This window comes from Siniperca chuatsi, linkage group LG4 (genome assembly GCF_020085105.1).
Source record: "Siniperca chuatsi isolate FFG_IHB_CAS linkage group LG4, ASM2008510v1, whole genome shotgun sequence".
Taxonomy (NCBI): domain Eukaryota; kingdom Metazoa; phylum Chordata; class Actinopteri; order Centrarchiformes; family Sinipercidae; genus Siniperca; species Siniperca chuatsi.
Genome location: NC_058045.1, coordinates 8,230,726 through 8,243,779, shown reverse-complemented (window position 1 = coordinate 8,243,779; position 13,054 = coordinate 8,230,726). Strand labels below are relative to the sequence as shown.

Sequence of the window (13,054 nt, the reverse complement as noted above, 5' to 3'; positions counted from 1 at the left end):
TGATGGTTAATAATGTTTTCAAGTGGGAGCATATATAATGAAAACAAAACTGGGCCGAGAATGCTTCCTTGAGGAATGCCATAATCAATACCATCAGTCTCTGATAGAGGAGCACCCAGACTGACAAAAAAAACTGTCAGAGAGACCCACCCATTTCCCAAGTCTGTCAAATAAAATTTCGTGATCCATTGTATCAAATGCTGCACTGATGCTGCTGTCTAAGAGAAGGACAGCCACGTTGTTTGCATCCACAATAATTCTCAGGTCATTTACAACTTTCAGTAGGGCAGTCTCTGTGCTGTGGTTTGCTTCATAACCAGATTGGAGCTTTTCTAAAATACTGTTGTTGTTTAGATGAACAAGTAGTTGATTAAAAACTATTTTCTCTAAAAGTTTACCAAGGAAAGGTAGGTTAGAAATGGGTCTGTAATTGTTTAGCTCTGAGTAATCTAGATTGGATTTCTTGAGGAGAGGTTTTACCACTGAAGTCTTGAAAGCTGTGGGGAAGATGCCCCAATTAAGAGAGGAATTTATTATACTTGTTTCTTGGGAGAGGCTATGGAAGCAGGATTTAAACAGTTTGGTTGGGTTGGGGTCTAGACCACACGTGTTCATCCTGCAAATTAGTTCACTGATGGCATCTTCTGACATCATATCAAAGCATGACATCATAGATGGAGGTCCATGGGCATTGAGATCCCAGGGAATTTGAGTGTCTGCATTTACAATGCTGCTTCTAATAGAAACTATTTTTTCTTTAAAAAATGAATAAAATTCTTCACATTTAAGAGCTGATGAGTTATTATGAAGACGGAGAGCAGGTGATGGATTTAGAAGACTGTCAATTGTGGGAAAAAAGCACTTGGGGATTATTTTGGTTTTCTGAAATAATCTCTGAGAAATGGGCTTGTCGTTCTTTCCCGACTGCATTACTGTAAAGTATAACTTGATCTTTAAAAATGTCAAAGTGAACATGTAGTTTGCTTTTCCTCCGTTGTCTCTCAGCTTTTCAACAATTTATTTTCAGCTGACAAATTGCAGCAGTTTGCCATGGTGATTTGCGAACTAATTGCCTTTTTTTATTTGTGCAGGAGCAACTGTATCTAATGAGAATCTTAATGTAAACGAGGTCATCAACTAAACCAGTGGTGGATGGAGGAAAGGTATTCACCAGATTTGAAAATCTGTCACTTACTCAACAGTCTCTGGACAGTCATGTGATGTAGTGGTGTTTAATAAAGACACAAAAATGATCAGAAACAGGGACCTTGGCAATGGATGACATGTCAACATCAGTACCCCTAGTTACTAAAGCCAGTGTATTTCTATGAATGTGGGTGGCTGTACATGCTGAACAAGATCTTTCAGTGCTTATTTCTGAACTTTAAAAAATGTGTTAAAACAATTGTTTTCCCACAGGACTTTCAACATGAAATTTAAAAGTAAGACATTCATCTCTTAAATTAGACAGTGCAGTATATAAAAGAGGAAACAATCTTAACTTGATTTGCCTTGTGTTGCTACAATTTGACTGTGATTCAAGATGAGCTTTGTTCCTGTTTCCTGAGAACAGCATCAACTTTGTTTTGTTAGAATTTGAGGACAGCCTGAGTTCACACAGCTGAGACCTTAGACTCAAATGTTAACTCCAGCTGTGTAAATGTCTTATTAACAGTAAGAGCTGAGCAGTACATGATGGTGTGATAATGCATGAATGTGAAAATCAACATTTGGCACATCCTGACCAATCTTAGATAAATGACAAAGAAAAGAAGACCAAGTTCAAAACCTTGAGATCAACCTTTTTGACACAGAACTATCTACTGAAATACACTGACAGAGAGACAGGTATCAAACCAGCCTGCTACTTGTTCAGAAAACCGAATGCTCTGAAGCCTTATTTCCAATTCAGAATGTCTTAGAGAAATCAATAAAAATGCTTCACAACATGGTTTATTATCAGGAGACTCAATATTAGCATTCACTACCTGTGCAGCTACTGCGATTGGTGGGGATTGGTGGGGACTTGGTAGGGTTTCTAACGTAGATATATAGTAGACCTATAGTTGTTTTAAATGGAACAATCCCTGCCTTTTTAATAGGGGAAGGACAACTTACTCAACTTAGATCTCTTAATATTTTATAGTTTCTAGTAACTTCATTGTACTATGGGAATGTACCCATACTGTAAATGTACTGTATAGTTTTCCTGTTTTTAAGACACAGAATTATTGTACAATTTTTACCCAGACATTGACCCAAAATGCCCTGGTGTCTTTTAACCCTTCCACAAAATGCCAAGATTTAAAGCCAAAGTTGCATAGTAGACTGAGACATGCCATTTTCTGGTATACTGTAGGATCTCCACCACTGGGTGGAGATATTTCACAGCATTTAGCATTTTGTAGAAGGAAAAGGTAAAACATAAGAAGCATTTGGTTTCATAGTTACTTTATATTGCTTTCAGAAGTCATAGTATGACTTAACTTGGGGGAGAAATTGTGTCTGTCGATTTGTTGTAATATGAGAGGATGAAGAGGAAAAACTGGTGAGGAAAATTGTGAGGAATGACGTTGCATATTTTTGTCCCGATAGAAACAACTCCCTCTTTTGTCTTTATTATGCCATGTTATACTGATATTATTCTCTCTACATAGGGATGGTAAAAGCCTATTCTCAAGGCGCTGTAGAAGGGCACTCTGGGAAATAACAGTCTCAAGTAGCTGAGGCAGGTGAATAACCTACAAAACATAAACACTTTATAAGCTCAGGAAGACATGATATAAATCAGCGTGAAAGGATCCGAGTCTTTCCTGAGCTGGAGACTCTATGACCACTCTTAATGATTGGACATTATTGACCCCAGTATGAGACAAGTGCATCCCTGCTGGTGTGGAAAACCAATCAGTGAAGTCTGTGCTGCATCTCCTGATGTATAAAGCGAGTCACTAAACATTTGGAAACTATTGGAGATTTTCTGGGGTTACTATTTGGTTTTTAGAGCTTTACTCTGGAGGAGGGCTACAACTAAGAATTATTTACATTATTTATGAATCTAATGATCATTTGTTTATCATTTAGTCTATAAGATATATAGAAAGTGGTGAAAAGATCCACTACAATTGCTTGTTTTGTCCAACCAACAGTCTAAAATCCAAATATAGCCGACATACAACGATATAAAACAAAAGATAATCCTCACATTTGAGAAGCTGGAACCAACAAATATTTGGCACCTTTTCTTGATAAATGACTCAAAGCTTTCAGAGTCGTACCTAATGATTACTTCTATTATTGATTAATCGTTTGGTCTATAAAATGTCAGAAAATTGTAAGAAATGATCTTCACAATTTCCCAGAGGCCAAGTTGACATCTTCAAAAAAAAAAATAAATAAATAAAATAAAATATTTGGTTTCACTTCATCTCTCTGGAAGACAGAGAAAACATCAAATCCTCACATTTGAGAAGCTGGAACTAGTAAATGTTTGGCATTTTTGTTTGAAAAATTATTAATCCATTATCAAAATGATTGCCAATTAGTTTCTGATGACTGACTTGTCGTTTTAAGCTCTGAAAGCATTAATCAACTATCAAAAGTGTTGGCAATTAATCGTCTGTTGATCAACTAGTCTTTTCACTACTACGTCAGAGTCTAAACTAAAAGGTGTTTACAACTACTAACTCAACTTTATATTGACGGGATTTTCTTTTTCACACAAATTGAAACACCTTCGGGCGCAGTTTAGTTGTAGAGAGGCGTTTTATAATTGAAACCCAAAATAATCACCTACGACAGACCCCAGCCCATCAGACACCTGGGAGGCTACATTAAGAGTTAGATAAACCTGCTTTTCACCCATCTGTTGCTGCTCAGAAATAAGCAAAGAGAAGCAAAACGAAGAGAAACAAGTTAGCACGACATGAAACACTGGGGGAGGGAGGGGTGGTTTGTAAAATGTCTTTACAACACTGGACAAGCACAACACACAAAGACACAGTCCATATTAGGGGAAATGGTTTAATTTGGAGACAGAGGCAAAGAAACACACCACACATGAACAAACATTGACCAAAAAAGAACACAGAGTCTTTCGGCTACACACTCCGCTATGGGAAAAAACAGAAAACTCTACACAGGTAAAAAGCAAGGCTCAAACTAAACAGTTAAATCTTCAACTAAGACAATTATCCACACAAGTTGTTGAAATCCTGATGACCATTAAACTATGTGGACAGCACAAATACTAACATGAAACTTACCACGATTTAGAGGATCCACCCCACCCCCCCGAAACTGATTAAACGAAGTGAGGAAACTTGTAGAGATTGAAGTAAAATCAAAATCAGGCATCTTTTTAGAGACATAAAAAAAAAAAAAAAAAAAAAAAAAAAATTGCTTGACACCACCAAGAGGCCAAACTCCAGACCTGGTCAAGGCGAGGCCACATTGAGAGGCCAGACAATTTTTTTTCAATATAGATTTTTTTCCTTTAATTTCCAATATAAAAAGCTTCACTGGTACAAAATACATATGAACAACCAGTTGTAGAAATTGGAAAGCCTGCGTATGTCTTTTTTTTCCTTTTTTCAAATCCCACCCAGTTTCAAAAAATTGATATTGACTGAACAGAAAAACTACTGAATGTATAATACAGATCACATCAAGATGCACCCACTTTGGCTTTCATCAAGACAAGATAAAACATCTATTAAATTATTGGTGGAACATGAACAAAGTCCTACCGATTATCAGACAAGAAAATAAGATTTTTTTTTTCCTCCTCTCTTTTCTTTTGGATCAAGACAATATCTATAGAGATGCAAAGCTACCACACTGTCAAAAAATAGCACTTCAGAATATGAATACAGAATAAAGAAAGTGATTGTTAAGAGCTTGAATGGGATTTGTGATGGAAGCCCCTGAAGTGAGTCAAGTTCCTGTTGGGACTGCTGTGGACTGTACATTGTGCTTTTTTATTCATTCACAGTAACACTTCACCATACACTGTATATCGCCACAGATCTGCAATCATTTCAGTGTTTGACACACACTATCATTTTAAGATCTTATCAACATGGCACCCAAGTTAGTTTGTTTTTTACTCGAGTTTTAGCTTGTTTTATGACTTTATTGAATTCAAAACAAATTCCCTAACACATCTGATCACCAATCGTTTGTATTGAAAGTGTTACAGTACACGTGTTCACACTCACTAAGAAAGAGGGTTAACCTTTAAATGAATAGGGAATTTTATTGTTTATCTACAATTTTTTTAACCAACTGTTCAAATTGAGTACATCACAATACACATTTACCAATAACTCAACACACAGAGGGGTGGGGGGCACAAGAGCAGGTGACAAGAGCTTTCATGACACTCGCATAAATGGACGAAAAAGGCGAACTGCAGCAATCTTTAAACCAAGGCCTAATAAGGATGTGTAGGCAGTTTCTAGACGTATATATGGCACTTTGAATATTGTATTGCATTTGGATAGAAAAAACACACTGTAAAAAGCACATGCCCATATTAAAAAGTGAAATCAGTGGTACCTTGAAAATTTGGGGATTATAATCACACACAACATTCTGCAAAAATGATTAGCTCCCACAATTGTGCTTAACGTTTCCTAACAAAACTACAACACTTTACCTCAAGCACTGTTTCAAATTTGGTACCTTTTTTTTTTTTTTGGAATATTTATGCATTGTGAGGAAAGAAAAAAATCCAAACCGAAAAAAGGTCAAATGGTGACAATTGTGCATTTTGTGTCGTAATCCTGTGTGAGCGTCTAGTTTCACACACAAAAAAAGCCCCTGAGTTGACAACTCTTTAGCGCCATCAGGTACGCAGTTTTAGGGAACCCTTCTTTGGGGGTGAAGTAGTTATTTTACCAGGGTTGTCTAAACGTGTAGTACAACAGACAAAATACCACCCCAGTAAAAAAAAAAAAAAGAAAAGAAAAAAAAAAAGTGTAAACTTTGTGCTGAAAAAAAATGGAATGTATTTGTAAACCAACACTATTGTGGTGGATTTAGTAGTATTAATATGCTGTGCATCGTGTACAACTGAGTCACTTAAAAGAACAATCAGCAAAATAACTAATTAAAAAAAAAATCAAGTGTGTGTGTGTCTATAAATTGTGCAGAGACCCACAGGCCGTGTGTTGTGTCCAAGTGATCTCTTCTTCAGGGGCTCCCACATTTGCAATCACAGAAAGTGTTTTGTGTGTGTGGTGTGTACGTGTGTGTGTGTATAAAGAAAACTACGTAATATTACAGGAAAAAATGTGTGAATTCAAAAACACTGAGTTTGACACATGGGCACTTCAACAAAATAAAACAAAAAGACATTGTCTGGCATCTGTAAGATTAACAGACCTAGTAAATCCATCTTTCAACATGAGGCATCCAAACTAAACCAAAGTGAAACATCCATTAATTAAATTATTAATGAGAAATTCACAGAAAGTCAACAAGACGTACCGTGGAAGTTGAACACTCAATTTTTCTATAACGCAGGAAAGAAAATTAAGTCTACATACTGTGACCCTTTAAAAAAAAAAAAAAAAAAAAAAAAAAAGTACTTTTCCCCCCAGAAGTTGAAATTACAATTAATGTAGAGGATTTTTTTTTTTTTTTTACTTAAAGTATTTTTAATTTACTAGAAATGACCCTTAAATGGTCATGCTGATCTAACTGATTTTTAGTCCTCTTTAAAAATGTAGTACACTGAAGATCCCCCCGACACAGATGACATTACAACATAATCTACAAAAAACCCAAAGTTTTGCCTGGGTTCTGTTAGTTAAACTTCTATAGATTCAATGGTATAAAATATAGGTAATCTAAGTGTGCATTTAAACCACAGATTGTCTATTTGTGAATCAGTTCTAAAAAAGTTGACTCATGTAGGTAGTCATTTCTCTAAACAGAGCAAATGTACCTTTTATTGTGCCATCAATAGTTCAAAAAAAAAAAAAAAGAAGGTAAATACACTGATATTTTTGTAAATGAAAAGGAAATATATTTTTAAATAGCCTTGGTGTAAATCTTCACACTGCCAGCAAAATGTAGAGATCATTACAGAGCACTGAGAGGGGTTTTACTCGTCAGACTTTCAAAAGGTGTTGCAAAGTGGTCTGTAGCATGTTTTTTTTTTTTTTTAAAGAAGCCAACATATTGCTAATGGCACCAAATAGCACAGCTTTGTGCCAATCCCTGTATTCAACTTTCAAGTGAACTTTACTGAGAGAGGTAAAAAGAAAGCAACATAAAAAAAAAACATTTCTAAATTAAAAATAAGAAATCCCACAGGTTTTTAAAACATTCGCAAAAAAAAAAAAAAACACAAAGGAAAAAAACAAATTTCGCAAAAACAAAAGAAGGTCTCTTAAATGAATTCAACGCAGGTAAGTTTTCACATTGATTTGCTTGACCTCTCTCCCACCTGTCACATTTCTATACAGAAAAAACAAACAAAAAAAAGAATATACATGCAGAAAAATCAGGTTGAGCTAAGGTCAAGGGTCAGTGGGTGGCCAGGTATTGGTCAGGCGAGCTTAGAGAGACATCACAGACAATGGTGGGATGATGAGGCCAGGAGTTTGGCTTGGCTTTCAACATCATGAAGACATGCTAGGCTAATGATGAGCAAACAGGCATGGAGATTTGTTCTAAAAAAGGAACAAAAACACGAAAGGAAGAGAGAGAGAGAAGACAAAGAGGAGAGAAGAGAAAGTTAGGGGCACAGCACAAGAATCGTTTAGCCATGAGGCACAAAAACCAACAAAAACAATGCCAATCACCACATACAGTAAGGACAAAGCGCTAAACAACCCCCCCTCCCAACACACAAAACAATACACCACTAGGTAAGGAAGTGACACCACCAGGACATATGGCAGAGACTCCAACATGCACAAACTGTATACTTGGCACCCAAAGAGATCCATCTAGAGCCAGTCCCTTGTGGGAGACTTGGAGGATGGATGGAATGACTGGAAGAGGTTGTTAATAGAGAAAAGATAGAGGTAGCCTAGCTCAACATGGCTTAGATAATGAGACACGACAGAGAGAGAGAGTGGGAGACAGAAAAAGGAGAGATGTGAGGAGCTAAGATTGAAGAATTTTGAGTGCAAAAGATTATCACATTGAGAATGACAAACAAACAAGACAGACTACATGTAATACGCCAAACACAGGTTGAAGTTCTGGGCTCGGGGTATACGTGGCCTGGCTTCAGCCCTTCAACACAACAACTGATCCTTAGTCAACCTGTCTAGCTTGACCTGAAGGCAATGAAATGGCATGGAAACACACCTGATGCTCTCCACTAATTACAGTGACACAAAATACCTCCAGCGAACACTGACTCAAGTGGTACTCATAAATAATCATATACATTAAAATATTTAATCAGACTCAAATTACATGATAAAACTGCAGGAATGAAATACAGTAAAATGTGGAAATATCATTGCAACCATTTTTTAGGAATAGAGAGTGAGTCTCCCTCCTGTGATGGGCTCCTTTCCCCCTGCCCCACTGAGTCTCTGCTGTGGTGACCTTGGCTGGAGGGTGAACTTACCCTAGCAGTGCTAGCATTAGAGCTGGGGGGGCCCGGGGCGAGGATCAGTAGGGTTTGCTGTCGTTCTTGGAGCGCTTCAGCTGAACCTTCAGCCTCTTCATTCCAATCTGGAAACCATTCATGGCCTGGATGGCGGCTTGCGCAGACACAGGATTGTCATAGCTGACGAACCCTAAGAACAAAATGGTGGACGACACATGTCACATACATTTTAAGAGCAACTTAACACCCTGTTCTAACCTCAGCTTTCTGGATAACCATCAGGGACAATATGTAGTGCCTAAACTCCAACCATCTGTGGCAGCCAGAAAGAAAAAATAGAACTCTTCACACCACTGAGAGCTGATTTCTGTTTTTGTGTGTGTTTATAGAGGGGTGTTGCCCAGACTGAAGTTAAGGCGACATTCTCTTGTACTTCAAGGGCAAGGTGTACAAGGCAACATCACAGATTTTTCTCCGATTTCTTTCGATCTAGGGGACAGATTTTATTGGATTTTCTCTGGAAAACAGAAAGCCAGTGAATACTTAAGACTGGGACCAGAAACAATTGGTAGTATAATTAAGTGACTGGATATATAATTTAATAACTCAAAAAGTGTATTTAGTGTTAATAAATAATGAGCTAACTCTTTAATAATATTTCAACAAGTTGCATAATGTGTGTTACATGGTGCTAAACTCAAGACAAGAAGCACATGGTCTGCCTAAAGTCTCACTGCTTGCTCAGTACTAAAGAAAATATTAATGGGCACATAAAATAAATTGATTACTGTTTTGAAAAGCTGGTCGTCATCTTTTACTGGTTACAACTTCTTATATGTGAAGACTGGCTGGTGTTCTCTGTGCCATTTAATTGTAAATTGATTTGTTCATATAAACCACACAATTTCATGTTGCAATATTTTTCATTTTACATAAAATACATTCAAAACTAAAAACATTTACAGTTTAAAAGTAATGAAAACAATCCTTGAATCTCTAGTCAATTAAACAGAAGACACAAATATAACTAATCAATTTAAACAGAAAATATTTGTTAATATTCATGTTTTTACATAATACTTATTAAATTAATTACATATTTTAAAAGCATTTAAAGCTACAAGGAAAAAATTAAACCAATTAATGTGCCAACAAAAATACGTGTTCAACATTTTTTTGTAAACACAATTGGGGAGGTCGATATCTCAAAATTAGCATGATGATGAGGGGAGAGGACTTGAACAGGTTTGAACTGTACTGAAGACAACTCGAGAACTGATGTAACTTGCGAGTGTCACACTTAATATAGACTCACACACTCGTAACTAAGAAATGGTGCAGAGAAAATAAACATGTTCATGGTTGTTGCTTGCTGTAGATCATTATTGGTTCAGCTTTCTCAATGGGAGGCCAGGGCCTAACTAGGAAATTAATGATGGCACAGTGATAACCTAATATCTACAACACAACATAGCAGGTTGGAAATGTATATTAATTATAATAAAGGGGGCTTCAGAGGCCAGTGGTGCCAGCACACTTACCAAAGCACTTGCTCAGATTGGTCTGTTTGTCAATGAAGACTTTGGCAGAGACCACATTTCCAAAAGGCATAAACATCTGGAGAAGATCCTGGTCCCCAAACTCCTGGGGCAGGTGGTAGATGAACAGGTTGGCGCCCTCTGGCCCTACTCCATTTGGTAAGAAAATCAGACACTCAAGTTAGATACAAATTGCGATGCACACACAATTAGTTGATTGTCAAGTTAATCTTATTTAGAAAACAGATTAAAAACCATGCTAACGAAATGATGGGAAAACACACCAAAACAAAAGTGACTAAAAACATGACAAATTTGAAGATGTGATGCCAGAGTGTGTTGCTGGTGCGGGCCGAGGATCTGCTCACCTTCCTTCTGGCTGCCAGCAATGCTCTGCTGCAGGAGAGACTGGCCGTAGAGGGAGGGCAGGGCGGAGGCTGTGTACTGCTGCATCCCTGAGTAGGCCTGGGTCAGAGCGTCCATGGAGCTGGCTGCTGACCCGTTGGCCATGGAGGCTGCCAGGCCTCCATTCATGGCCCCCATACCTGTAAAACACAAAATGTTAAATGTTTTTGGCCACCAGGGGGCAGAAAAAGCTTTACAAACAAAGCCTTTTGCTTGTCGAGTTACACTCCCTGGCCACTTTATTAGGTACACGTTGCATTACAATCTAATGCAATCCAGCAAAAAAGAGCTCTGCCACATCCAACAGCAACAGAGGAACATGAGCTTGCCAGTCCAGGAAACCAAAACAGAGGGCTTTTTTTTTTTTTTTTTTTTTTAAGTCTTTCTACTCCCTAGTGGTCAAAATTGCTTAATGCAACATTGAAGATAGCATGCAACTGTTAGCAACTATGTGAATTTCTTTTAGCTTTTATCTAATTATTCAAAAGGACATTCTTACCACTGACACTGCTGGTGAGAGCGTTGAGGTTGAGGCCCATAGAGGTCCCTGTGAGACCCTGCAGGGTTCCCAGAGATGCCAAGGTGCTCATGGCAGCACCGGCACTGGACCCTGCTGTTGAACCGGCTGTTGAACAACACAATAAAAAGGACATATGTGTTACCGCAGGGGTAACTTACTTATGTTCAAAACACCACATATCACACTAAATGTCTGCCGCAAATTGTTATGATTATGAGAGGATGACACAGCAGTGAGGGGGCAGTTAAAAATCTGTCTCTTAACGAGAAGAGGTCATTACTGTAGCAGCAATATGCTAAACTCAGACAGATGGAGCCAATGTATATTTACACAGATTACAGGGAAATTGGGGCGCTCATAAAATTTTTATATGTGGATGATTAACTCCCATAAAATAAATGAGGGATGGCTGAGGACCGTTAGGCAAATAGCGTATGAGGGAGGTTTGCAGAGCAGTTGCTAAGTACCATCACAGCAGCAGGAGGGTTAACTGTGAACATGTATGAAGACTTAGATTTAAATGTTATATGTGAAGTTAAGATAACAGACAGGTGAATTTAGCAATTACGACAAAACAAGGTCAAAAACTCAGCAAGCAAAACACATCCATAAAATAACCATCATCAGCAACACTGCCATAGGTACATGTATAGATATATGTACAGTACCATGCACATACTACAAACTCAGCTCATGTTAGTGTTTAATTACCTGGACTGGCCAGGGCTCCAAGGGCTCCACTGTTTGCAGACAGGGCGCTGGTGGAGGTTGGGCTGCCAGAACTCTGGGCTGCAGCCGCAGCAGCAGCTAATGTGGCCAAGTTCTGCAGCTGAATGGGATTCACACCTGCTGAGAGAACAAAGAAACCGAGGTGATTATCAAAAGAGTTTCCAAATTTATGCTCAAGTTCTTGCAAACAAACGCCTTTCCAAAAAGCCTTAGAGGGGAGCGAATTTCTCCAGTATGCAAACAGAGAATATTTAGTTTTAGATGGGATGTGCTTGTGGGACTATGCCATCAATTTAAAAACACATTCTTTCTCTCAGCCTCTTCTATATTATATTGCCTGGATACAACGTGGCATTCGTGCAATCAACCTCGCTGCTTTTCATTTATTCTTTTTGGTCAAGTTACCATCTGACCCAAATGATCTTTCATCATCTTTATTTTTCTGAAGCGTTGCTTTGTTTTTCCAATCATATTTAAGCCATTTAACTTTGGCATTATTGTACAAAAAAAATCTAAATGCCAAATCCAAAAATCGGCCTTAGTATTAGACCTGAAATTATTTTTCAACATACAAAAACAGGCCCCACTATAGTTATGGTGTGTTCGTCACTTTAAACATGGAACATTTTCCCTCACAGGGAAAAGTCTATTACTTTTTAATTTGACCAAGTCATGGTTATGTGCTGTCTGTTTGTCTTTAAGCAACATGCACAGGCCTAAAGTAAAAGTAAAGTAAAAGGCGTTGATTATTAATGTGCCACTGATCTGAAAGAGTAATGTGATTTACTGCAGTTAAAACCATGTGGGTGTAGAGCACTGAGTCACAAGGCTGGTGACATGAAAAGTGTTGGCTTGTTCATTTATAGAGGATGACTTAAGAACAGTGGTTTTGATATCTGAAAGGATGAACTCACCTCCTAGCCTCTGAATACTATTGAAACTGCCTTGGTTACTGGTAGATGTGGCCTGCTGGAGCAACTGTTGAGGACAAAGAAAGAAAGATGGAATTTAAGAATCCACTACAGGACACAATTAGGTCTTAAATAATAAAACAGTATAATCACAATTGCTCGTCTTGTTGAATTTCCGTACAACGTTGACAATTCAGTGTTGCCATTATACTGTAAATGTGAGGACCAAGATTGGATGCTGTAATCTTGGCTTTCATACACACATCTTTTAACATGTGACGTTTGGTTCTGTTTGTTTATTGAGAAACAGAATTTATTAGTGATTTAGGCCCCATTTACACTTGTCATTTCAAGTGTCTCGTATCCTGATAAAATC

General features: G+C 37.8%; 1 protein-coding gene across 13 annotated transcripts in view; it reads right to left on the bottom strand.

Moving 5' to 3' along the window:
- Positions 1 to 4,006: 4,006 nt before the first annotated feature.
- The window catches only part of LOC122874247 (CUGBP Elav-like family member 2), a 30,782-nt gene continuing 21,734 nt past the window's right edge, over positions 4,007 to 13,054 (bottom strand). For 6 of the 13 annotated variants that reach the window (XM_044191824.1, XM_044191831.1, XM_044191829.1 and 3 more), the window contains 7 exons: positions 12,682 to 12,745; positions 11,750 to 11,887; positions 11,018 to 11,143; positions 10,482 to 10,658; positions 10,117 to 10,263; positions 8,594 to 8,765; positions 4,007 to 7,679 (listed from right to left, as the gene is read on the bottom strand). In XM_044191824.1, the coding sequence (XP_044047759.1) occupies positions 8,638 to 8,765; positions 10,117 to 10,263; positions 10,482 to 10,658; positions 11,018 to 11,143; positions 11,750 to 11,887; positions 12,682 to 12,745 (780 nt within the window). In that variant the 3' untranslated portion in view covers positions 4,007 to 7,679; positions 8,594 to 8,637. The remainder of the gene's footprint in view (positions 7,680 to 8,593; positions 8,766 to 10,116; positions 10,264 to 10,481; positions 10,659 to 11,017; positions 11,144 to 11,749; positions 11,888 to 12,681; positions 12,746 to 13,054) is intronic. The other 7 variants (XM_044191828.1, XM_044191832.1, XM_044191835.1 and 4 more) reach the window with 3 other exon arrangements.